Source organism: Nematolebias whitei, chromosome 20 (assembly GCF_014905685.2).
Source record: "Nematolebias whitei isolate Nwh7 chromosome 20, NemWhi1, whole genome shotgun sequence".
Taxonomy (NCBI): domain Eukaryota; kingdom Metazoa; phylum Chordata; class Actinopteri; order Cyprinodontiformes; family Rivulidae; genus Nematolebias; species Nematolebias whitei.
In genome coordinates this window covers 29,383,697-29,411,318 of record NC_056517.1, presented here as the reverse complement: position 1 = coordinate 29,411,318, position 27,622 = coordinate 29,383,697, and the positions used below count along the sequence as shown (strand labels likewise).

Sequence of the window (27,622 nt, the reverse complement as noted above, 5' to 3'; positions counted from 1 at the left end):
GAAGGAGGGGCGAGCGGAGGAGGTGAATATCATCTGTTAATCCACTCGGTGCGGAGGCAGAGGGCCTTCGGATGAAGTGGCCCACACATCCTTTTAACAGCCTTAAAGCTCCATTTGGGCTCCAAAGAGCCTTTAAACTCATATTGACCTGAAAGTCCTGAATTCATCAACCGTGCCAATGAGTAATACCAGTAATATACAATGCATTTTCTAAAAAAACAAAAGAAATAAAAACCCACCTTGTGCTGTACTGTGTGGATGTTAAAAGTTTTGTTTAAGGAATAATACTGTTCAAATCCAGCTTTATTAAACAGAACGATCTGAGTCATCACTGGAGTCGGGAAATAAAAATCCATTGTAGTTGCATTTATTGCTCCCCGCATCCTTTATTCAGAGACCTCACCTTGCCGGTTGCTGTTTGCTTCCATTCACCGGTGTGCATCTGGGGTCACGGTTTGCAAAACACGCCACGCTTGAGTTACTGCGCGAGCGCACAGCCTCATTCATTTCCATTTTAATCTCCTGACATGTTCTCCTCTCAGCAGCTGAGGATTTTGATGAAGGCCCGTCTGAACTCGATGTTGAAGGTGGTGTAGATGACGGGGTTAAGGGCACTGTTGACATACCCCAACCAGGTGAAAGCGCTGTAAAGTTCAGGAGGCACGTAGCATGTCCTGCAGTGGGTGTTCAGAATGTGAGTCACAAAAAAAGGCAGCCAGCAGATGAGAAACACCCCTGAAGCAGGAAGACAGCAGAGCCGTATGGAAGGACAATGGGGAATTCAGGATGGAAAGAGGACAAGGTGGTGAAAAAAAAATAGAGCAGATGGAAAAACATGAATATCGAATCAGTTTTGGGGGATTTGAAAAAAAGTGAAGAGACAAAAGAAAGAGAGAAAAAAGAGACAAGGTTAAGTTTGTGTCTTCACCGATTACTAAAGTACTGCTTTTCAATTACGTGAACACAGAAACATCTAACACGAAACAATACCTTTTTAAAAACATTAGAAAAGACTCAAACAAGCAGCAATAAAAAAAACTGTTTAAACACATTTTACAATTTGTAGCACAATCAAATGTTAACGTTTGACTAACACCAAAGTCCATGCTCAATAATCCAGGTACAAATCCAACAATGTTCAGTCAGATCATCTGGACGGTTTCTTTTTTTTTTTTTTTTCTGAGACATTTCATCCTTCATCCAAAGGACTTCTTCAGTCCGAGGAGGCACAAACAAACTGGAGTCCCACAAATACCACACTCCCATAGTGGAAATGGTGATGAGGTGATTTCTGGGGCCCGCCCTCTCCCCCGTCAACTCCTCCGAGGCAGTCATGCCAAAATTATTTAAAACACCTAAATTCATAAGCAATAATCCAGGTACAAGTCCAACAATGTTCAATCTCCTGGACTGAAGAAGTCCTTTGGATGAAGGACGAAACGTCTCAGCAAAAAAATAAAAAAACCATCCAGATGACCTGACTGAGAATTGTTGGATATTTGATTTGTGTTTTTGAAAGGGTTTTGTTCTGTGTTGTGCTTTTTCATTTATTTTTTGTTTGTATGTGCGTTTTGCGTCCTCATGCCAACATGAGTATTCTGGTGTTACCCATCAGCGGATGTTCAACGCTGAGGTGGCCCCTTTTTAACCACACATATTAGACCTTGTCCTCATTGAATTGTAGTGTTTCCAAAATGAACTTTTGTTTGATCTTTTCTTAAAGCATTCTCGCAAACAGAGCATTGTTTTTAAAAATGTCTTCATCCACACAGGAACACCATACACGACTCAAAACACCGTAGTACCAAAAACAAAGCGGGGAATGTGCAGAAAGCCACCGTGTGCAAAATGTAAGCACAACATGAAGAAAAGGGAAGCCGAGGCTCGTATGTAGGTTAGACTGGAAGAAATGATTAAACATGATTGTTTTCAAAAAGTTGTGTTTTGGCTGTCTACATGAAAAAACGCAAAAGAAGCAATTTTAAGGCATAAAAAGTGTTATCATGTAGACAGCCCTTCATACAGTACTTTCCATGATGTATTTGCATTCAACATTGCACAGTTACTGTACAAATATACTCTATGTTGCAATATACTGTTTGTGTCACAATCCTCAGTGTTGGAACCCAATTGCAGAGAGGCGAGCGAGGCAGGAGTTTAAAAATAAAAATAATTAATTTTTTTAATAACAAAACAAAAGGCTGTCGGTGCAGCAAAACTTACTTGGGCAGACAGGATCAGAAACAAGGCAGAGCAGATAATCAGGTGGACAAGAAACAGACAAGACAGAAGAGGACTGAGATGTCTGTAAACACAGAACAATGACCGGACAAGGAGTGAAGGAGAAAAAGGCTTTTTATAAGGCAGAGGGAGAGTGAGTAATGAGAGCACCTGGGCAGGTGGCTGATGAGGGACAGGTGTGAATGATAAAGACTGAGGAGTGGAGAGGCAGACTGAGGAGTGAGTGGAAAACAGGACCAGATACACAAAAACAGAAAACACACAAAGAGCAGAGGCTTAGGCAGATGGGGGGGCAGCGGGGGCCGCTGACCGTGACAGGAGTGGAGAGGCAGACTGAGGAGTGAATGATAAAAACTGAGGAGTGGAGAGGCAGACTGAGGAGTGAGTGGAAAACAGGACCAGATACACAGAAACAGAAACCACACAAAGAGCAGAGGCTTAGGACACAGAAACAGAAACCACACAAAGAGCAGAGGCTTAGGCAGATGGGGGGGCAGCGGGGGCCGCTGACCGTGACAGTTTGTGTTTTACATTCTTAAGTTTTACACTGATAATCATTTAGGAGCAAAAGAGAATGGAAAGTGGAGGTGGGGTTCAAAACAACTTTGTAAAAACGAAATATAACAACAACTAAGCTACAGCTAAGGCTGATGAAAGTAGGGGTGCGCAGAGTGCTGCAGCACCCCATGATGGATGTCAGAGGAGATGCACGTCCATGTACACAACTAAAGAACCAACTAAACAAAAGCCTGTTTCGTTAGTGTTGTTTGATAGTTTGATGTTAATAAAATTGGTAAATTTGGTGACCTGTATCAACCAGCACGGTTATTGTGCATGCTTGCAAATGCTTTAAAACTTCTTTATAAATTAATAGTTTTGTTTTTCCAGAGAAAACTGAATTTCAAAACAATGTAAACAAGCGATACATCGATGTCAATAAGCAGAGGAAGAAAAAATGCGTACCGGGGTTATTTCATTACAACTAATTAGTATCCTGTACCAGAAAGGTTACACCCAAAGAGCAAAATGTGTGAACAGTCGAGAAGCTACGAATAATTCTGTTTTTTTTTTCTTTTTGTTCATAAATAGTGTTTTTCACGTTCAGACTTCAGGCTTCGTTTTTTTTTTGTATCCATCAATATAATTACTGCTCAATTAAAGCAATAATAATAGCCATCACAGCTGCAAATTAATAAGGCTCCCCAATCTACTCAATAATTATCAGTGCTGTGCGGTTTGTTGTAATTTTCTTGGCTTTACATTGCCGTTAAAAATAGATAGTGAAGCTCGTAACTCGAGGAACTTACTCACCGATCTCCAGTGTGGATGTTTTTTTGTTTCACTGCATGAAAACCTGAGGATTCAGATGATTAAAGTCCTTGTTTTTAAGGTAGGAAACTCTCCAAGCTTTGGAAGAAGATGGTGTATTCTGTTGATTGTGAGCGACAATCTCCTGATTTAATGTGCAGAAGTGTCTGATTACCATTCTGATAATGATTTTATGTGGCAATATTCATGTTTAATTAAAGCTTTTCTCACCGATGAGAAGGTAGTAAGCTCATGCACCATCTTCTCAATCAATAAATTATGCATATGGTTTTGTCAAACCACCCCATTGCCACTGAGTATCTGCTGAATGTTATTTTATAACCTTTTCTTCAGTGATAAATAAAGAGGATGTGAACAATGTACTGGACGCTCTATATGATTGTGATTAAAGTGGAAAATAAAAAGTGAGCAGAGCAGCTCTATGGTGGCAATTTTATAGATATTGTCTGTAAATGTACAGAATGTTGTTAATGTCTATACTCTGACAAGACAACATGCATTGCCAGTGTGCATTTCATTGCAAAGATTTGGTAATATAGTATTTTTATATGGGTGTTTAGGGTCATGAAAAATTTCACAACCACAAATACACACTGCACGCCCAACTGAACCATGCGGCCATCTCTATAGCTACACCTTACAAACAGTGACAGTTCAGTTTTTAGACCTGCACTTTAAGCATGATATGACTTCTTACTGTTTTGGTGCGATGGATGAGGTGGCATCTAGAGTTGAACTTAACCTGTCACTGTTACGCCTCTGAGCCACCAGAGTTGACAGAGCCTTGTAAAATGAAATGAGAAGCTCTGCCTAGAAGGTGATGTAATTACAAACCACTTGTGTGGGATCCAAAATGAGTCCATCACACATTTTTTGTGCAGTGTTAAGCTAGATTTATTGCATAAACTGAAGAAATGCTGCTCTCTCTGACGCAGTCACAAAATAAAAATGACGCGATTTTTGGGCTAAACAATCGTCAAAAATAAACTGAATGGCCATCGTCCTGAAATAAGATGTTCTCCATCAAATGAAAGACTTCCGCCTCTGTGGATGTCGTAGTGAAACACAAAACAAACGTATTTCCACGTCATGCAGTTGATGTGTTTCTATTGGTGTCCAGAGCTTAATTTGAGCCGGATCCTGCTGGAACAGGATCCGGGAACTCGTTAATTTCGACAGGGTGCGTTCCGGTAACTGTTTGCTTGGATCCTGTAACTCTCAGGCGTACTAATAATAAAGATATGAACAAATATGGCTGCCTTGAATGAATAAAACTTATATTAGGGGAAGTGGTGGCGCAGAGGTTAGAGAAGGTGGGCCTGTAATCAGAAGATTGTCGGTTCAAGCCCCGGTACCGACAACATCAAAAATGTGGGTGGGGTAGGTGAAGCACCCACACCTGCCCCCACCCTCATTTGCCCCACTCTGGGCCCATGAGCAAGGCCCTTAACCCCCATCTGCTCCCTAAACAGGTCTCTCTTGAAAATAAGTTCTCGTGGCTCAATGAGACTACCTGTATAAATAAAGGGTAAATGAAAAAAAAAATTGGATATGTAAACTGAAAATATCAAAGTTCATGTTCACTAATCCAGATATAAAATCCAACAAAGTTTAGTCAGATCATTTGGATGGTTTCTTTTTTTTTTTTTTAACTGAAAATAATTACATAAACACTAATTTTAAACACAACAGCCACTTACAACTTCTTAATACCACATACGGTCTGCCTCTTCAAGCAGCATTCTACACTTAAAAAAATCTCCGCCCCTAAAAGAGTGGTGGAGGTGGGTGTTGAGCTAACCAGGCAGTCGTACGCGGGCAGGAGCCCACAGGCAGCAGAAATGAACAGACAGAGGAGGCGCTTGGAGGTTCACATGTGGAGTCGGACAGTGAATCCAGAAGAGTCAGCTTGGAACCATCCAGTAAGGGGGAGGACGGGGTAGGATGCTTGACAGAAGCGGAGTGTTTACAAATGTAGGTAAACATATATGATTAATAACTCGTTAAAATACACCAAAATGCAATCGCATCTACTCAAAATTTTCTGGGGGAGGACCCCAATATGCTCTGCCCCTCTCAGTCGGCCCGCCCACTATTTGCATTCCAGCATCTATTGGTTTACAAATTAAGCCCTGTTGGTGTCCAACAACTGAGCGCTGAAGAGGGTGTGACTTAGCAGAGGGGTTTTAACAAGAGTATAAAATATCCTTGCTGAAAAGAACATCTCACGATAAAGAGAGCTGATTTCTTCACTTCTCACAGAGTATATTCCAGCTTTAGTTCTCCTTGCTGGTGAGTTGGATTCCACACCACCTTTGGTTCTGTCATGTTAACTTCTTTTGTGTAAGCTCACTTCAGTGTGGGACAGACAGCTGGATAATTCATTTATTTTGTGTATGTTTGAAATTGTGACAAAATTAAATTAATTAGTTAAAAATGTCTTAGCTTCATAGTAACTGATTTAGTAAAGTAAGTATATGATCATAATCATAATGTTTATGTTATCAGCAGTTTGGTGCTCATTCGTTCTCATCTAGGAAGCCATTTTATGCCCATCTTTATGTGATTGTTTTTTCAGTATTTAAAATAGTTTTTACATTTATTTCTAGGAAGTTAAGGATTCCTTTTGACCATTCAAAGAATACTGATTTTAAGCATCTCATTTTAAATATCACACCTATTGTCTCATGAGAAAGTCATTAAAACAAGCCATGCTCGTTAAATGTTAAAATCTAAATTTAAGTTCACAGACATGTTCAGTCAGTTATTAAATATCATTTGAAAGATCAAACACTGAACTGAGCTAAAATAACGTCACAGATTGAAACAACTACCCTAAGCAGTTTAATCAATTAAACAATTCAAATAAACCTAACTAAACAATTTACATAACAAATTATTTTAGTTGGGCTAAAATAGATTGGCAAGTTCAAACACATACCCTGCGTGCACGTGAAGGTGCTCAGTGGCCTGTCTGTTAGCAAAATAACTCGTGAACCACTTTTAACAAAGACCTTAATCACTGTACATCAAATGATGAACTTTGGAGTTGACTTGATTCAAGATGGTCATTAAAGCTTTAAATCCTATTTTTAACTAAAGTCTCGATTAAAACAAAAATGTTGAACCGTTCAGTGTAAATAAAACAAATAGTAATGATAGTTGATGAAAAATAAAAAATAAAAAAAACATTTTAAACTACTATTTTGTTTGAGATATTGATTTTGATATAGAACAGTGTGAATGTTAATGAAGCATATCGTGATCCATTTTTCTTCTGTACGAGTGACGTTTTTCGGCATCTTTCTTGTCCCACAATCTTTGTGCTACTTCAACAAATCATAAATCAAAGCGTTCAGCTCATTCAGGAGAAGGGTGACTTTTGGTATTGGTGCAATTTTAGCTTTTTGAAATATTTAGCCTTTTCTGCCATTTTTTTCCTCATAGGAAATGAATTGAGCTCATTTTACATCCTTCAAATCTTTAGATGTGTTTACAACCTTTCACTGCTCCTTTCACATTTTGTTCTGCTTCAGCTTCTTTCAGCTTCCTTCTGCAAATTTTAACTTTTTCAGCTACAGATACTTTCAGGTGTTTTTTCAGCTGTTTCATCCGTTTTGTGCTCTTTTCAGATTATTTCTGCTAATGACAACATTTTTGTGTTTCTTCTAACTTCTTTCTGCTAATTTCAGCTTTTTTAGCTAGTTTTCAGTTGTTTTTTTTAATGTTGCTAATTTCAGCTTTTTTTCCAGATAAGATCCACTTCTTGCTCATTTCTTCTTCTTTAAGCCTAATAGGGCAAATGTGTTATTTCTGTTTTCTTCTGCTAATTTAAGCTTGCTCTAACTTTTCAGCTAGATTTTTTTTGCGTTTTTTAGCTAATTTTTGCCGTTTTCAGATATATTCAAGTTTTTCATGTTATTTTCTGCTATTTTCAGTTTAATTAACCTCTTTATTCTAATTTCGGCTTGTTATGCTCCTTTCAGCATTTTTCTGCTAGTTTCAGCTTTTTCTGCTCTTGCAGCTATTTAGCTATTTTGAGGCTAATTTTAGCTTTTTCAGCTAATTCCACATTTTTTAAGCTTATTTTCATTATTTCTGCTTCCTTCTGGTAGTTTAAGCTTCTTTCTGCCTATCCAGCTACTTTTCAGTTATTTTTGTTAATTTCAGCTTCTTTTTTTAGCCATTTCCCTAATTTTTGTGCTAATTTCTGTTTATTTAAACCTAATTTAGCAAATATGTGTTATTTCTGCTGCTTTATTCTGCTAATTTAGGCTTGTTCTTCCATTTCAGCTACATTTCAATTTTTTTGCTAGTTTCAGCTGTTTTTCATCAAGTTCACCTACAACGAGCATTCACACTGCATTTTCACAGGAAATGCAATTTCCCTAGTTAAGTATCACAGCGCACTCCTGCAGTGCAGCAGAAATTCAAACCCTGTAGCTGCAATCTGAAGAGAAGAATCACCTGAAAAAACAGATGGGAAACTGGCTGGACTGAGACCATCCTCTGTGTGTGTGTGTGTATATGCCTCTTTTCATTGACACCAGTGTAATATAATGAGACACCTCTTGATTAAAGTTTTGTCCAATATTTGCAGCACCAGAAATAACTGGACCAGGCCTGAAGTAACATGGCTGATTAGTGGAGCATATGGAAACCATGTCAGGAGCTGCAGTGTGCGTCCTCACACACACATTGTGGACCTGCAGTCTGCTAGGCTTCTTTTTGACAATTCAGCTTTTTAAAATATATTTCTGCAAGATCTACCCCTAATGCACACAGATTAGGCAAATGCAGCTGTGGTATCATGTCCAAAAGAGAGCAGGTACATGAGGCCAAAAGGTCATATGTAAAATGTGAAGGTAGCTGAAGTGGATTGAAGAACTCGGTTGATTCTATTAAACCACCTGCAGCAACTCGATCATATGAAATTTGCATAACATTTCCTCTTTTATGCGTCTCTGTGACATTTCCATTTTCATTTTCCCAGCTTATTCCATCGGAATGAGCTGCCTCCACTCACCAAGCACGATGGCCAACATCTGTGTAGCCTTTTTCTCTCGTGCGTGCAGGGTTCTGAATCGTGGATTGATGTGTGAAAGAGACATCGGCCGCAGCGCCGTGTGCGTCCGTCCGTTTGACAGGTCCATCACCTCGCAGCCCATCCTGACAGGAGGATGTTCGGCCTGGTTGTTGTCCTGTCCATCCCGCTCCCCTCGCTCCTGCTCCAGATCCAGCTCTGTGCGGCCACAGGAGGCGTGGCTGATGCTGCAGTAGTTGTGCGTGTCCACTGGGGGCAGCACCAAGTTTTCCACCGGTCCTGTTTTGGGGCGTTTGCGCCACAGGCAGCCTGAGAGTAGATTCGGCTTGGAAAGGCCCGGAGGTTCTACACTCTGCTGAGGAGACAAGAAATTAACAGTCAGCACAAAGACCCGGTATATGGGTTTAAGGTACGTAACATTTTCTCTTTTACTGTTTCTGCAGCTTAAAGTACTTTTACCGAACTCTTAGGTTAGCCAGAGATTAAATAGTTATTGCACTCCCCAATGATTTCTGCGGGCTGTCAGTCAGCTGATAAAATTTTTCCTCCACTGTTTTGGGATTTTTCCTGGTCTCAGAAGTACGACAGAGCTTTAGGGCCACGCTAATAAAAAAAATAATAAAGCCATAAAATTACGAGAATAAAGTCATAGTATCATGAGAATAAAGTCAAATAAAGTCTTAATATTACGAGAATAAAAAGTCATACGAGACTTTTTTTTTTCACCTCTCCCTTACTTATATTTTTGCCCGCGAGTTGGATCCATGATGTGACCTGTCAATCAATCTAGTACCATAGGCATGCCAGCGAATGACCAATCCAAAGCTAAATGCTCCTTACCTGCAAGGAGCTGTGCTGCAACATTTTTCATTTTATCACAGTTAAAATGTGGTAAACCCTGCTTTATCATGGAGCTCGGATAATATTACGACTCATGTAGTTTCGGATTGGCCATTGGCTGACACGCCTACTGGATTGATTGACAGGTCGCGTTGTTGATGCTATGGAGAGCCATTTCATTCAAAATTAAATAAATGAATAAATAGTGTTATTTAAAATGTATCAATAAATATTCCATGAAATAAATAAATGTTCCCATGAAATAAAACATTTAAATAGAAAATGTTGTTTTTTTCCCCCAGATTTATTTATTATTTATTTCAAGATTTATTTTTTTTGTTATTTCAAGATTTATTTTTATGCATTTCAAGATTTATTCATTTATTTAATAATGGAGTTTCATTTTGTGACAATTTTATTCTGTAAAGGTATATATATATAAATGTATGTATATATGCACTATATAAGTGTGACTTGCACAGCAAAGCTACTTATTTATGTTTTTTCCCACTTTATTATACATATTTGGACTGATGCGACTCTTACGGCAGTGCGACGTGTTCGACGGCAAGAACGGTAGTAAGATTTTTAGGCTTTGTCAGAAAAAAATCATGCTTATTGACAGCACCAAAATAAATAAATAAATAAAATCACAGACAAAAGTAAATGTGTGGCTGATTTTTTTTTTTCACCAAAAGACGATACAAGGGTTAATTAGCCGTGTTTGCCATCTTGAATCAAGTTGATTCCAAAAAGTTATTAATTGAAAATACACATCCAATGATTAAATTTTGCAAGTATTATTATAATCCATCCTCTGGATTACGTGATATTGTGCTAATGGACAGACAAAGTCACGATCACACAAACACACACAAACACACACATACACAAAGGCAATTCATGATTGCCTTTCTTTCATTGCAATGGGCACAAACAAAATTAACATGTGACGTTATTTTGGGACCAGTAACGGCACGAGTTATAACTGTTTTTTTAATAAAATCACAAGACGCTCTAAAACGTTTGGTTTAACACCGTGAAACCATGACACTGTGGTATTTTTGCTCAAGGTTATACTTCAGCACTATTTTTCGGCAAAAACAGCTCCCCCAACAGCCAAAATGATAAATAATAAAAATAAAAACCGCTGGAAGACAACACAAGTAACATGGAAACATAAAGAAGCCATTTATCGGCTGAATCAGATGCTGCTTTATGCCAGCTAACCATTTGTTCATACAACTTTAAAAAGGGATGTTTCTAAGCTTGTTTTGCTGCTCCTGTGTGTTTTTTTTTTTTTTTTTTAAAGAACATACAGTAATTATTGAAGCTTAAGGGGATAGCCTGGTCATTTTTAAAACAATCTACTATATCAGCTGTGACATAAGTCAAACATCAGAGCATAACGAACTTTAAAAATGACCAGACGACCCTTTAAAACGTTCAGACTGACACACTATATTACTCTGCGTTTTCAATTTCCTCAAATCTCCCGTGCAGTGGTTTTAATCAAGAGATTGCCTTTAGCTTATCCTCCTGAACTTTGTGCTTTGGCAGATCGGTGCTACTCCACTAAAGCCAACAAAGTGGTGAATAAAGCTGAGAAAATTGGATGTTATGGGTGATTCATGTTAGGAGCTCTGTTCAGATAAGATGCCTCCAAGTTTTTACACCGCATGATCATTCAACCCACGTCAGGAAGTGACTGAATGCAGTCTTTCTTCTGTTAGCTTGTTCATTTATCTAATATTCACTTTCTAAACCAGCAGATGACATGTGTGAGCTAATCGATTAGCGAGAATTAATTTTTATTCTGCTGGTTTTCCCCAAACTTAAACTGTTCCTGGTATTTGTTGTGCTCATGTGATTGCATATTTTCCTCTGAGGGAAACCGTCGTTTCTTCCACTTCTTAGCAGTTCTTGGTGGAAGCAGGTGCTTCGGTGCGTCACGCACACATTTAACAGACAAGGGAGCGTGATGTACATTAAGGATATGAGGCGCGCTTCAGAATCACAAGAGCCCTGGAAGGTGGGAAACAAAAAAGAAATCAAGTTTGCGTGAAAATGTACAACCCCAATTCTGAACAGGTTCGAAAGTTACTAGAAAATGTACAGAAAAACAGAATTTGAAATGTTCAAAAATGCATAAAAATCACATGGATTGTACGTGAAAATGTGATTTTCACATGTGACATGAACACATTTTTGGAACATATACCATGTAAATCATGTGATCCCATCTTAAACATACTTGCACAATGACAACAACGTATTTTAATACTTTATTCTTTTTAATTTAATCCCACGTGTGATTAACACAAAAACATGTTAAAGTCATGTGTTTTTCTGTAAAATCGTATATCAGTTTAAATGTATTCATATTTGTTTCAGTCGATTATATCTGACTGCAGGTCACTTCTGCTAGTCGATGTGCTTCATCAATGTCTTGTTAAAATATGATACACGTCTTTGCTCCTGGATGACATCTGAAAACCTGTATATACTTTTTTTGTAATCATGGTGTATTTTTAGATGTGTAAACTGTCCATTCCAAAAGAACTAATGCACCTCCATACCATCAGAGAGGCAGGCTGGGTTAGAGCTGTCATTTCTAACCCGAGCTATAAGAATGTGCTGGATTGGTCGGGTCGGGCTTTTGATTGCGTAAGCCGTCGCGTGCGGCTGGTGATCCAATGCGTCCGGCTGACCATGCACTAACCGGACGGTTGAAAGGGGTTTAAAAAAAGTGCAGATGGAGCACTGCCAGCGACCCACCTTAACCTTAAATGGACTCAGCCACTGCGTCAGCGGACTGCACGGCCGACGATCGTTAATAACTATAAAATTATAACTATAATAATACGCAGACTCTTGTTAATAAATAAGAACTCTTATAGCTTAAGCGGTCAGTTTTGGGTCGGGCTTGAAAAAAATGATACGGTTCTGGCTGAGTCTGATATTTTTAGGCCTGAATGCAACTCTAGGCTGAGTGGTTTCACTCATCTTTAATAAGGAGGACGTGGATTGTGGTTTCCAAAGAGATTTATACATTTTGATTCATCTGACCACAGAACAGTTTTACACTTTGCCTCAGTCCATTTTAAAAGAGCTTTGGTCCAGAGAAGACTGTCACGTTTCAAGATGTTGTTCACACATGGCTTCTTTTTTGTGTGATAGAGCTTTAAGCAGCGTTTTGTGGATGGCACGTTGAACTGTGTTCACAGACAATGATTAATAAAAGTGTTCCTAAGCACATGCAGTGATGTCCAGAACAGAACCAGACCAGGTTAAATGCAGTGGCCCCTGAGGGCCTGAAGGTCATCAAATATTGACCTTTAGCTTTGTCATATAAGCGCAGAGATTTCTCCAGACTCTTTAAAATTTGTAAAATATTAAGAACAGATAATGTGATGTTCAAAGTTGTCCTAATTTTTTGGTGAATGACTTTTTTAAACAATTTTTTACAACTTGGTGAACCACTCGTTATTAATGCTGAGAGATTCGATTTCTAAATGACTTATCTGCCACTCAGTCCTCTTACTGACCTGTTGATAATTAACCCAATTACCGTATTTTCTGGCATATAAGTCGCTCCGCAGTATGAGTCACATCAGTCGAAAAAAAGCATCATGAAGAGGAAAAAACATAAATAAATCGTTTTGGCGTAAAAATCGCATTTATTTAATGGTCAAAACTTCTTCATTTAGCCAGCCAACCAACCAACACGGCTGGAGCCGTTATCGCTCCAGCGTTCCTCCACCTGCACCAGCTGAGTGAAACAAAGGCGCACGGGACGACTTGCTGTTGCAGTTCTTCAAAATTTAAATCGTCACTCAAAAATTGCGTTATGAATATGGAAAAAAATATATATAAGTCGCAGGAAAGACAAATCTATGTAAAAAATAATAAATAAAAAAAACAGCGACTTATACGCCGGAAAATACGGTAGTTGCAAAATGTTCAACAAGCTGTTTCTTAATTCACTTACTTTTACAGTCACTTTTTAAAAAAGTGTTGCTGCTCTTTCTTTATTTGTATTTACATTTTTTTTTGTAAAACTTAATTGAAACATTAAATATATTCCATTATGGATCAAATATGGGTTTATGAGATTTGCAAACCATTGCGTACTTCACGTTTTCACTTTATCAAACTTATAGTTGTCGAAGCAGAACCAAAAAATGACACTCATGGTTGTATTTGATTCTATATCAAAATAAAATACATCACCCACCACTTTAATCCTTATAGGTGACAAGTCTTGCTTTGCCTTGGGAGTTTCCTCCTGCAGACACGTCTCCTAAGGGAAAAAGGGAATTTTAACGTAGAAAACTTTTCAAGGATGAATAGTCTCTCAATATTCCCATCACCTCTCCACCCCCATCAGTCTACAGGTACGTTTTACTTCTGCAATTCATTTGAACTCATTGATCCATCTCGGTTCATCTCAGAGGACTTTTTTTTTTTTCAAACTCAATCACCGAGAGTTCACAACACGAACAAAACAGATCAATGGAGTCAGGTTTCATGTATTTTTAGGCAGACTCATCTCTGACCCAAATACTGCAACTTATTTACAGCCCACAAATATAAAGATGTCCCTCTAACTAGGTCATGAGCTTTAAGTTTTATGGTCTCTGTATATATATATTTTTTTATTTTCTTACGACTGTCTCCAGTTTTGTCTCAGTTTTGAGCCCTGATTCCTAATCATGTCCTCTGTCCAGTTGTCCATCTCGTCTCTCAGTCAGACTCAGCAGGTCGAGGTTGTCAGATCCTCCTTCTGCCGGTGTTCATCTTAGGTTTTTGCTACAGCCTCCTGGGATCTCCTACTTGGGCAGTTTCTTTACTTTATTTAATTATTTATTTAATTGTTTGCCTTATTCTGTCTTTTATGGCATAATAGATGTCTGTATCTGGGTCCACCACACCACTGTCACATAACTTTGCATGATGACTGGTATAAATGAGGACCTCACCGCAAATTGAAAAGCACAATGACATCATCTACCATATTTATTAGACTATAAGGCATGCTTTAATATTCTCAAAAATCAACAGTGAGACTTATAATCCAGTGCGCCTCATGTATTAATTCTGGTTGTGCTTACGGACCTCGAACCGATTTTATGTGTTAAACCGCGCTCAAAAATCCGTCAAAATGTTTTAGTTTCGCTTTTCGCGCCTTATAATCCGGTGCGCCTTAGAGTCCAAAAAATACGGTAAATTAGAAAAATTCAAGAATAAGTGCCACAACTGACCAATATGCAGAAATAAATCTATCAATAGACTATTTATGTTTACAATAAATTACAGAAATGGAAAACTCATAAAGCATATGGCTCACAATCTCCTAGCCAACTATTTTAACAATAAATCCATTATTTATCTGAATAAATTACCGTCAGGAAACTATATTATAATGATGGATATTTTGAAAAGTGTTAATAAAACCATATCACAACAAAAACAACTGTTACGCTTTTGTTAATCTCTAAACTTTAATAAAATTTGATTCAACATAATTTATTTGCTCTAAACAGCACTAATTAGCTTTAGCTCTCGTGTCCGTGCTCCTGTGTTTTATGTCTGTTAAATCATGTTTGTATTTTGTTGTAGATTAAGCTAAAACATAAATTAATTGTATATTTGTGACAGACTGCTGGTAGCAAAGTGCTTTGAAAGAAAACTAATTTAAAAATGGTTCTTTGCTGTGCGTTGTGTTTGTCGCAACGCTGGTTCGTCACTTAAACTTATGCTGGAATAATTCACAGGTCAGAATTAATTGGCTTTAACAATAAAAAAATAAAAAAAACTTTCCTCTGAAAATGTTCAGGCGCAGAACTGAAATTAGTTTTAAAGAAGCGTCTAAAAACTTTGGAAGACCTTCGAGTGTTTCACTTAACCTGTCAGAGCTTTTCAAAGTTGTCTGGTCGTTGTACAGACGGTCGTTTAGCATGAATGAGCTCGAAGACAAAGGCCAACGCAGAATGTGTCCCTCTTGATTAAACATACTATTTTTAACTTGACAATTCATTCTCATTTAGTGGAGCTTCAGTAGCACAGACAGGCGTGACCGCTGCTCATAAATGGAGCTACACATTTACATTTCCTCTCTAACCCCCATCCAACTGAACGCTCCGCTGCACTCCACCCACATTTAAACAGCTGCCGCGCACAAAATGACAACGCTTGTCTATTATTAACCTTTTGAACCCTTGATTCTGGAAAAAAAAATCCTAAAAAAGTTACAAAAGAAGAGCTCAGTTTTACCCTTTGTCACCGTCTACACTGTGTTTTCTGCTCTGAAGTAAAAAGAAATGAGGTCTCCACTATAGGGATGCACGATATTATCGGCATGGTATCGTATCGGACGATATTAGCGATAAAGTTAAATATCGGACATCGGCCATTCCGTCAAAATAACTCGCTGATATAAAAGGCGCTGCTTTTGTATGACAACCCAGTGACAAGGATGCTTGCAATGCCAGCACAATGTGATGATGTCACACGTGCCTACCTGATCTGATCACAGTGGAGAGGAAAATTCAAAATGTTGGCAGTGTGGAAGATTTTTCGTTGAGGATATCGGATTTAGAGGATTTTTAGACTACGTTGAGTCTCGCTACATCATCTCTAGTCGGAGATATTTTTCCATCGTAGCCTTACCCGAGTTACAAGCCGTCGTTTCTGACATCATTGAGAAGCTAATAGCCGATAACGCTTGGGTGAGTTTTACCACAGACGTTTGAACGTCGTGTTAGCACCGTTAGCATGATTAGTCTTACGGCACAATGGATAGACATAAACTTTGAACTTAAAAAGTCTGTCCTTCATGCACAGGAGTGCAGAGGATCCAACACTGCAGCTAGGAACCTGGAACAAGCCTCCACAAGTGAGACAGCATCGCAGGTGACTAATGCTAATAAATAACATTTAACATGTTTCATTTAATATAAGTTAAAGTGCTATGCATTTTATATGTCTGTTACTGAATATATGTCACCAGCTCTTACAGCTGTTACACAATATTTGTAGCAAATAAGCCTAAATAAGAGGGCTACGTTCTGACAAAGGAAAGTACATAAAATATTGGTTATTGGCCAAATAAGTTTTAACATATCGGCATATCGGATATCAGCCAAAAATCAAATATCGTGCATCCCTAGTCTCCACTGAGGTTTTTATGAGCTATGTGTCAAACAGATAAAAATGTTATCGGTGTGAATACAGCCGGTGAAAGTTAATGAGAAAGACAACGGCTAATTGATGTTTATAAAGCTGCTGCCAGGACAAAACTTTGGAAAAATGAAACTATGAAATAAAGATTATGAGCTGGATCATAAAACTTGGTCTTTTTTTTTTTTTACAATAAAATCTAAATATCGCACAAGATTTTGAATAAAAATACATACTAAATGCTCAACTGTGTGTGTAAATGTTATGTAACTGATATGTTGACAATTTTGAAGTGGTTTTATGTGGAAAACGTGTGAACAAATAATATCTTACCTGTTGTACATAGTCTGACAGGGCTAATGGCTAGTCTTAAGACACTGCAATTTAAAATCTTTAATAGCAGTTTATGAAAACATCGTTTACTGTTAAAAATGAAAATAATGATTTGAACATTATCAACACATTATTTGGTATGACGTGCCAAAAATAGACTTTTATAAAGCCTTTGCTTGGTAGTCATAAAATAACTAAGTATAAACACTTTAATAAAGGTCGACTAACTTTGTATCATAGTACCATATTTCTGTAAAAGTCTAAACCTCATCAAAAACAGAAAATGAATTTAAAATGAGCCTCACCACGGACAGCTGGGTGGAGCCAGGCTGCACTTTTCCGCTGGCCTGCCCGAAGGTGATCCTCTTCCTCCTCATCCTGAGGAAGACGTAGATGCGGATGTATACGAGCAGGGTGACGATAAATGGCAGGTAGAAGGACACCACGGAGGAATAAATCACAAAGTCGGGGTTGGAGATGGAGCACACTCTGGGGTCATCTGCAGTAAAACGAACAGATCTTTTTGGAAAAGCAACCTCCGGTTCACGAGATCCATTTTACAGCTGGAGCGGACCTCTGATCCCAGAGAATTATCTTGGCTTTTTAAACGACCTCAATCGTTTGTGCTCTTTAATATGGAGCGCACAACTAATATGACAGTAAAGTACTGTGAATTCATGATAAAAGACTCTCTGGAGCAGTTTATTAAATCAAAATTCCAGAGAAAAACTCCTCAGGTGAGCTAATAGAGCTGTAAATTGAAGCTAATGGCAGAATAACTGGCTCTGACCTCAGCTGTAAAATGTACCACAAAACTCCAATACTGCAGAGAAAAAAACCCATATAGTAAAGTATTTTTTGGTCTTGTCTCCAAATGGTTTCTAGATATCTTTCTCGTATAACAAAGCTGTTTTATGTTTGACTTGCAAAGCTCCTCCTGTTCAGCTCACTGCTTCCCTGAAACAACGCATTCTGCACCTGATCGAGCACGAATCGAGCCGTCCGACAGAACAACAGAGTTCCTGCAATCAACAGCCATTGTTTTCATGGATTCTAAAACAAGTCTTTAACTGGCAGCGAGCAGCTCAATTATGTGCTTGACTAATGCTCGTTGTTGTGCAGTTTATTGTTGTCTTTTGGAACCACAATAGTTGAGAAGTCTCATAATAAATTGTTTAGATGTGGGTGTTCGTGCTTGGAAAAAAAAAAAAAAAGGAAAACGCATTACAGCAAATGTTTGGTTTGAAAGAAACTCCATGTTATACTTTCTTATTTCATGTATTTAGCCAGAAAACAGTTATTTGGGTAGATAATGCACAATATGGTATTCCTGCAGGAAGGGCCTCAGACTGGACTGGGTGTCCCTTTAAGTCTCAGGTCATCTGCAAAGTCCTAAAGGAAAACCTTAGTTTAAATTAAACCAAGGGCCGGACTAGTCAACTAAATTACTCAGGGGGCCATAGTTACTGAAAGCAAGAACTCAGGGGCTGGACATCAGCAGTTATTGTCAGTAAGTTTGCTTTATGGTTTAAAATCTAGTTTTATTTAAAAATGAAACCATTGGTGGGCCGAACTGAGCTCACCCGAGGGCCTGATTTGGCCCCCGGACCACCAGTTGAATAGCCCTGACTTAGGGAAAGCTGAAAATTTAATAAAAAGTTTCATTAACCGGTCTAATTAAAGACAATTTAACTTCGACAGGCACAATTTTTACACCAAAATGTCGTCTTTTTTCACACCTTAAAGTTTTGTAACCCTCTAAGCTAACAGACTTAAAACACTTTTTGCAACAGAAGTCGACAAATGGCAGTAAAACACTGACGCTCACATCAATGTGTGTGAAAACGCTCCGGGCTACTCATAGTTTCCATTTCAGAGTTAGTTTTTCTGAAAAATGAAAAACGCAGCTGCTTGAGTCGAACATTTAGTGATTTTTTAGTCTTTATTTAACGTCACCGTGGCAACCTGCGGTCACAGCTGATGGACATATGATAATCAGCAGCTTCTCTCTTATTTGCAAACGGTTTGACTAACAGATTAAACTTGCAACTAGCAAAACATGAGAAATTTCAAGGGGCAGTTTGAGAAATTTATATGCAATTTCAGCAGAAGTTTCACTCTGAACTTTAGCCAACCATATCAAATACATTTCCTGTTCTACAACAGAACTTTTTCTCTAATAAAATGCCAATAACTCGTTTAAATTAGCCTTTTTATTTGAGCTAATCTGATTATAATGTTGTTAAAACTTAATCTTATTCGGGTGCTATTATCATTAAAGTTGTTTTGTTGTGACAGATTCTCTGCAGTTCTCTTTTTTCTATCAAGTGAGAGACTTTGAAGGAAAATGTGAAACTGCAATTCAGTTTGGAGGCTGAAAGGTTTTTCTTTCTCCCCCACTCTTTCCTCACTAATCATGTCTCGGATAACACGGCATTAACAGGATAGTTCGCCCTGTCTGCTCAGTGAACAGACATCTTCATAACGCAGGTTCTTCTTAAACAACATCTGCTGTCGTGTCCTCAGACTTGACAAAGGTTAACATGTTAACATGATGCTACAAGGACATACAAGGACGTTTAAGCTACTTTTGTGATCCTTTCTGATTCTTTCTGCTAACTACAACATTTTTGTGCTTCTTCTAAATTCTTTCTGCTGATTTCAGCTTGTTATGCTCCTTTTAGCATATTTGTGCAAGTTACAGCTTTTTCTGCTATGTCAGCTACTATTTAGCTGGGTTTTTTGTTGTTGTTAATTTTAGCTTTTTCAGCTAATTTCACATTTTTTGCACTCATTTTAACTTTTTTCAGTCTAATTCAGCAAAAAAAAAAAAAAAAAGATATCTCCACCTCTGGTAATTTAAGCTTCTTTCTGCCTTTTTAGCTACTTTTCAGCTGTTTTTTTCTTCCTTTTTTCAGATAATTTCCACGTTTTTCTGCTAATTTCTGCTTCTTTCAGCATAAATGTGTAAACATGTATTCTTTCTGTTTTCTTCTTCTAATTTAAGCTTATTCTAGATATTGAGCTACCAGCTAATTTAAGCTGTTTTCAGATAAATAAATAAAAATGTTGTAATTTCTGCTACTTTCTGCCTACTTAACTTCTTTCTGCTAATTTAAGTTTTTTATGATCCTTTCATCTCATTTATGCTAGTTTCACCTATTTCAGCTACTATTTAACTGTTTTTAAGCTAATTTTAGCTTTTTATGTCCACATTTAGTCCACATTTTTTGCACTCATTTAAACTTTTTTCAGCCTAATTCAGCTAAAATGTGCTCTCTCCACTTCCTCTGGGTAATTTAAGCTTGTTTCTTCTTTTGTAGCTACTTTTAAGCTGTTTTATTGCTAATTTCACCTTTTTTCAGACAATTCCCACTCATCTTTGCTTCTTTCAGCCAATTGGGCACAATTGTGCTCTCTCTACTGCCTTCTGCTATTTTTTTTGCTCATTATATCTTTTAAGTTTTTAGCATTTTTAGCTCATTTCAACTGTTTCCAGATAAATCAAGTTTTTCGTTGTAATTTTTGCTATTTTCAGACTAAATAATTTTTTTCTGCTATTTTCAGTTTGTTATGCTCTGTTCAGTTTAATTATGCTAGTTTCAGATATTTATTCTACTTCAGCTACTATTTAGCTGTTTTTAAACTAATTTTAGCTTTTTCAGCAAATTCCTTTTTTTTTAAGCTCATTTCAGCTCTTTCCACTTCTTCCTAGCAGTTTAAGCTCCTTTCTGCCTTTCAGCTACTTTTCAGACATTTTTTTTTTTTGGCTAATGTCAGCTTTTAAAAAAAAACTACTTTAAATTTTCTGCTAATTTCTGAATATTTAAACCATTTTCAGCAAATATGTGTTATATTTTTTTTTAAATTTCTTCTGCTAATTTAGGCTTGTTCTTCCATTTCAGCTACATTTCAGCATGCTTTTATTTATTTTTTTTAGCTAATTTCAGCTGTTTTTCAGCAAATTATTCAGCAATAAGCATTCGCACTACATTTTAGCAGGAAATGCAATTTCTCTAGTTTATAATGTTGTCTGCTTGTGGTGTGTTTTTGTGTGTGTCTGTTCCCAAAATATCTCATGATGGAGAGATTTTAATGAAACTTATTTAACTGGGACATATCTGGACAGAAGGTAAAACGCTGCTTTAGCTCTGACCTGTGGTGTTGAAGCCAAACAGCAGAGGACAGGAGACGGTGAATGCAAGAACCCACACTGTGGCGATCATTGCAAAAACTCTCTTCCTCGAGCGATGAGTCGTGTTGTACAAAACGGGCATCACCACTGCTGTATACCTGCAAATGTACGCATTAGTGTGTACGGCGGATTTAGGCGGTGACATTAAAAAAGTGCTGATACAATAATTAGAAAAAAATACCCTACAGAGAGCGAGAGATAATACAAAACCAAAAATAGAGAGTTACATCAGGCACTTTTATTTACAGACAATTTGGGAATTCAGCAAAAACCCCAAAAAGAGCTCTTTGATTTAAGAGTTAATCAGCACACTATACACCACCAGTATAATGAGCGCAGGGGAAACTGGGTTTAGCAGTAGCTGTGAAGAAACAGCAATTATGCTGGACTTCAACCCAAACTGGATGTGATGTTTTGTTGTTTAGAGCCAGATAACTGTCATCATTGTTTATTCTCATCAGAATAATTACTCCGGTCCAGCTTCGGGTAAAAACCCAGCGTGAATCCGGAAGCCACACAGACACCAACTTTAACCTAAAACACTCCATTTTTCTCCTCTGTTACTCTCATGCCATTGATGTTTCTGGTTAAAGAAAAGTGGAAATAAATAAAAAAGCGGCGGTAAAAGTATTACGCACAGGGTTTATAGATGGAGCGCTGCTTTATGTTACAATAAAAACAAGGTTGATCAGCTCTGAATCACAGCTCAGCTGCTTTTTACTGAGTGCTTTCATGACTGGTTTCACCTTGGGCTTGAGGAGAGAATTTCTTTTGTTGTCTGAAAAAAAACATCACTATAAAACTTATACATACAAAAGGCTGTTAAGTAGATAAAAGTGGAATGTCACATAAGATAATAAATACTGCTGGTGCTCCAAATAATTTGGAACTTCAAAAACCATGGAAGCTGTAGGGCTGTTGTTCACTCAAGAACAAATAAGCAGCAAATAATCTCATTTCTTAAGTGCAAATTAGCTATTGTAAATGAAAGCAGCTTTCCAACAATGTGCAATTAAAGAAACAAAAGATGCTGGAAGAATTGCCTGCCAGCTAATCTGTATTATTCCTTAACACTGGAGTGAGGCTTTTAAATTGTAACTTCAAGTGAAAGCGAGGCAAAAAGAAACTCAAATAAAATGTCAAAGTTTCTTTGACTAACTGGACTCATTTCAGATAAGAGGTTAGAGACCATGCTTGGAAGATTTTAATGCCAGTTCTTTTTTTTATTATTTTTTTTATTTTAATTGAAAATACTCTGGTTTTGACCTGGTTGCGCAGCAGCCTCTACGCTACTCTCTTTCAGCGTGACTTGCTGTGTGACCAGTCTGCAGCTGCAGGAAGTGGATTGATCCAAAATGTTGCTAAATGTCCATAAACAGCTCAGAACCGGGCAATATGGATTTTGTTGAGATCACGAAACAGCTTTAAAACAGAGTCTGAGAGCTGAGTTCATATCCTTGGCACAATGTTGAGTCTGTTCTCAGTGCAGGTTGAACTCCGGCAGGGCTGTCCCTACTGATCCTGCTTGTGGCGCTCTTATGGATTTCAAGGGGCAGTCGTGAAGAGGAAGGTGTCTGGTTTGGGAACCCCAGATATTGTGCTTCTGTTGGTGACTTCAGGCCAGGAGCGTCAACGTGGGACAGTTCGCAACCGAGTGTCAAGTAGAGCTGTCATTTCTAACCCGAACCCGGAGTCCAGCCCCACCCGACCTGGATTAGGGCCAGGTCGGGCCATATTAATGTGCTTAATGTGTGGGCCGGGTCATTGTCGGACTTTTGATTGCGTCAGTGGACTCGCCTGGCCGACGATCCAATTATATGGCAACATGGCTTGCCATAAATTCAAGCCGTACACGGCCATTTGACCACGCGCTGACCGGCCAGTTGAAAGAGGTAAAAAGTTCAGTTAAGCTTCAGATGGACTACAGCCAGTGATCCATCAGCCCAAATGGACGTTCATTCAGCCGCTGCACCCAGCGGGCGTGCACAGCCGACGACCCAAACAGGTGAGATCACGAAATATCCGACATGTCAGAGCAGGGTCCATGTCTGAATAATGCAGAATGCAGGCAGAATCAGGGATTTAATGCGCTTTGACGGTCATGAAAGGATAAACACCCCCTCAGTGCCGATCTTCTGCCCCCTTAGCCATACGCGTCCGCCGATCGTTAATAACTATATAAGCAGTCAAAGCTTAATTAAGAATGCCGGGGGGGGGGGGGGGGGGTCAGACCTGTAATTACTGTTAATTCAATGGGTCGGGTGTGGTTTGGAAATGATGGCTACGGGCTGGGTCTGGTCGGGTCAAATTTTTTGGGCCCAAATGCAACTCTAGTGTGAAGAGGCTCAACTGGATAAAGGTACTACGTTTCCTCTGAGTCAGAAACGAGTCTCTGCTTTAAGTGGAGGAGTTCAAGTATCTGGGCCTAGTCCTCGGTATTGAGGGCGTTGTGTTGGTCTATCGCAGTGAATAAAGAATTGAGTTGAAAGACAGCGCTCTCAATAAAATGATTTTGTCTCCGTTCAAACCCTCACCTCAACGAGGTTTGGATCAAAAACACAAAAATCCCAGATCAAGATGAAATGAGCTTCCATTATACAGTGTCCAGGCTCAGCCTCAGAGACAGGGTGACGAACTCCGTCATCCTTTGGATTGGAGATGTTGCTCCTTACCAGTGAAATAAGTCAGTTGAGGTGGTTCGAGCAACTAATTAGGATGCATCCTGGACGCCTTCCTTTGGACATTTTCGAGATATGACCCAGAGGGAAGAAATCCCGTGATACAGCTAGAATTTACTGGAGGGATTATTAATCCTCTCTGGTTTATAAACACACAGATCTCTAAGGAGGAGCTGGAGTGTCACTGGGGAGGAGGATGGCTGAGAAATACAGCAAGGTTCTTTAATAACTAATTACAAGTACTTGCTTAGTTCTCAATGAAAACAATAAAAAGTTTAAATAAATAAAAGGTGTTTGCATTTATTGGTAGGAATTCAGCAACAACAAAATATCAAGTAAACTACTTAATTTTCTGTTTACCAGTATTTTAGTGATTGGATGCAAGCCTTTGCTTTATTATTTTAAAGTGGAACACATATAGACAGAGCTCACGGGTTAAAAATGCCATTTTTAATCGTCCCTGTTTCATAATTATGTTTAGTATTTTCATTTCTCTTAAATTGAACTTATAACGTGTTATGGACAGCACAGGAAAAACATGGTTTTGCACTTTTTTTCCCCTGTAAGACAAAGACTAATTATTAATTAATAACAAATTGGAACATTATTTCAAAGTATTAGACACAGCAAATTTGAGCCTAACAGAACATCATGTAGTTTTATGAGCGCTCTTCAGTTTAGCTCACGTCCCAATACGAGCTGTGTAAATAAATCCCTCGACACCTCCAGTTCTTGTGCTTCAGTTGATTATATTTTACTGTACTCGATGCCTGCAGCTTGTAAGTTCAAAGACCTCAGAGACTTATCAAATATTAACTGTGACACAAGAAGAGAACTAAGCAAATAAATAATGTAAATATGCTCATCTAGAACAGCAAACATTCAAACACAACCCAGTTCCCCACATTTTTGCAAAAAGGTGTTTCGAAATTAGATGAAAACTTCTTTGTTTTGTCACGTTCATATTTTTGACACACTGAGAAGATATGAGCAATATATTGCGCTGCAGAAAGAGTTTAAATGTCCACGAGGTTATGTCATGGAAACATTTGTAGTCATACACAATAAATAGTGAGGTTGTTACACTTTTGCCCTCTGCACACTCACCTGTCAATGCTGATGGCACACAGGTTAAGGATGCTGGCCGTGCACATCATCACATCCAGCGTGACAAAGATGTTACAGTAGATGCGGCTGAAAAGCCAAGCACCGCCGACCACCTGCACAGGACAGACAGGCTGATTAGCAAAGCACACATTTTCTCCTCCTCCCTGTCACCATAAAGTGTGACGCACCTCTGAATGCATTCATCCGTAAAGGTGATAAATGGGTGGGAAAGGAGGAAAACTGGGCAGAGTGGAAATGCTATGGCCGACATCATGCATAGAAAATAATCCAGAGCTGCCAGCATTTTTCTTTTCTACTCTGATCTAAAATAGGTTTTAATCCAGCCTATTTGCGTGTTTTTATAATTAGTATTCTTTACTGCACTCAAGCACTTACTTTCTCTGATGCCATGATGGACAGCATTTATTGCGTTAGCATAGCAACAGGTAAAATTACCATAAAAGGGGCAATATTTTGTTTCGAAAAGGCATAAACCAACAGCTAATCCTACAATACCCCAATCTCACACATCTCCTCCGGGTAATAACGGTCTGACAGTGATAAATGGAACTCGGGAGCCGTTGCCTCGTTTCTGAATCACTCGGATCCAAAATGAGAACACATCTACACAGAGCTACATACAGTCTGTATACAAAAGTGTAAATAGGCAGCGATTTCTCCTCACTCGCAGCAGATATTTATAGGTGCAAGTTGTTTTTCTTCCAAACACATAGTATGAATGCTCACTAACATTAACACAAGTTGTCTTAGAAAACTGGGTCAGGATGAGATCTGAGCATTTAAGGTAACTTTTTGTTCAAGCTGTTAAAATGCAACAACAGCATCAGCTTGCCACAAAACACAAAACTGTTGGATTGTTTTTCTGATTTTATCCAATAGAGATGGATAAAACACCAAAAATACTATTTCATATACACTCACTGACAAAAAAATAGCTAAGCCCCCAAATGGACCATGGAGTTAAAGTGAAATGAAGAGGCACATGTTGATCTTTAAGGTAATATGGCTGTAAGTCAAGTCAAATTTATTTGTATAGCACATTTAAAACAGGAACTGTTACCAAAGTGCATTAACAAAAGAAAGACATACATTCGGAGACTAGGCTGCAGCCACTTCAGCGGCGCCACTTTTTTAGATAAGGAAAGTGACAACATGAGGAAAGGGGAGATCAGAAATGACCTCAGCACAAAAAGCAACATAAATAGACATAAGACATATGCATTGATGCATAGAGGTCAGCAGAGGCGGTGAGTTGTCCATGGACATTCCAGAAAGTTCCAAAGTTCTGATAAGATGGTACAGTGTCTATCAGCATCACAATTCTGATAAGGCCACAGATATCCTCGGGGGAGGGGCAGATCTTCTAGTTTCCGTATCCTCCAGGAGCAATTTGAGATAAGTTAGCTTGTCCAAGGCCAGCGGGGAAGCCAAATTCAGATAAACATTTGTTTTGTGCAGGCAGACTCTGATTTCTGTTTGCCTTCAGTTCTGTTGGTACACTCAATGGCAAATCCAAACAGCCAGATTTGTGGACATTCCGCCCGGTCCGCACTCGTTAGCTTTCTCCAAGGTCGAATCCTTCATGCTGGCGCGTTCCAGAAGCCGTAAGTGGCCTATGATTCTCAGAAATCGCATCCAGCTTGCTGTTGAGCTCGTTAAGCATATGAGTCTTAGAGCCCGAGCCACGATTTAATCTTTCACATAAGGCTGGCAGCTTTACCATAGGTGAAACTGCTGCCGATGTCTTCTTAATTTGTCGATATCCTAGGTATCCGACGATTCCAAAAAGCAGAAGCTTGTAGCATACTTGATACTTGAAGCATACTCCATTCGAAGTCGCAAAATCAGACCTCATTGATGTAGTTGTGTGAAGAAAATTGGGACATTTTCTTCTCAGGGTAGCTTCGCCCACTCTTTCTTGACAAAGGCCTGGCCCCAACTTTTTGTCACAGGCGTATACATAGGTGTATGGCCAGAAGTTTGAGGGCGTGTTCGTCAATGAAGAAATGCACTCGAACATTCAGCTGTGCATCTCTTTTTAAAACACAATAAATTTGTCAAATGGTCAAAAACTCCTGGATGGAGATCGTGCAGACATTGTGTGCTGAAAAGTGAGGCGCTTTCTTGATGGTAGATTTGTGGCCAAATGATGATGCAAGGATGGAGTGGAGACTCTGGTACATCACCTGTGCAGTGATGTATACTGCAGCGAGAGGGGTTTCCCAGGAGCTCTGCTCTATGTGTTTCGTGGCGTTGTGTGTGAAAATGAACATCCCGCAGCCATGTGACCACAAGTTGACTGTTTGGCTTGGAATGGCGTACACTGGGTCCTTATTTTAAACAACTCTTCTATTCTGTCCTGCAGTAAATCAGCTGTTGAAACTGGCCCTCGATATCTGGCAGATGTGCAGTGGGTTGGAGGTGATGTTCGTGCTTATATTCTGACACGAATGGACGAAGATTGGGGGACTTGGATGGCCATAAGAGGACTTCATAAATATTCAAGACAAAACAACTGGACTTTATTTGTAACAAAAGACGTTTCGCTCCTCATCCGAGGAGCATTCTCAATTCAAAGAGCAGAGCGTGTGTGATTCAAGTTATAAAGCTGATAAGATACACATACATATGTAGATTGACAAATCACACCTC

The 27,622-nt window shown here is 38.7% G+C and overlaps 1 protein-coding gene across 1 annotated transcript in view; it reads right to left on the bottom strand.

Annotated features, from left to right (window-relative positions):
- Window positions 1–527: 527 nt before the first annotated feature.
- Window positions 528–27,622, bottom strand: part of drd3 (dopamine receptor D3) — a 38,035-nt gene continuing 10,940 nt past the window's right edge. The window contains exons 2-7 of the mRNA XM_037694146.1: window positions 24,950–25,062; window positions 21,126–21,262; window positions 17,275–17,468; window positions 13,692–13,757; window positions 8,597–8,969; window positions 528–735 (exon numbers count right to left, since the gene is read on the bottom strand). Coding sequence (XP_037550074.1) covers window positions 539–735; window positions 8,597–8,969; window positions 13,692–13,757; window positions 17,275–17,468; window positions 21,126–21,262; window positions 24,950–25,062 — 1,080 coding nt within the window. The 3' untranslated portion in view covers window positions 528–538. The remainder of the gene's footprint in view (window positions 736–8,596; window positions 8,970–13,691; window positions 13,758–17,274; window positions 17,469–21,125; window positions 21,263–24,949; window positions 25,063–27,622) is intronic.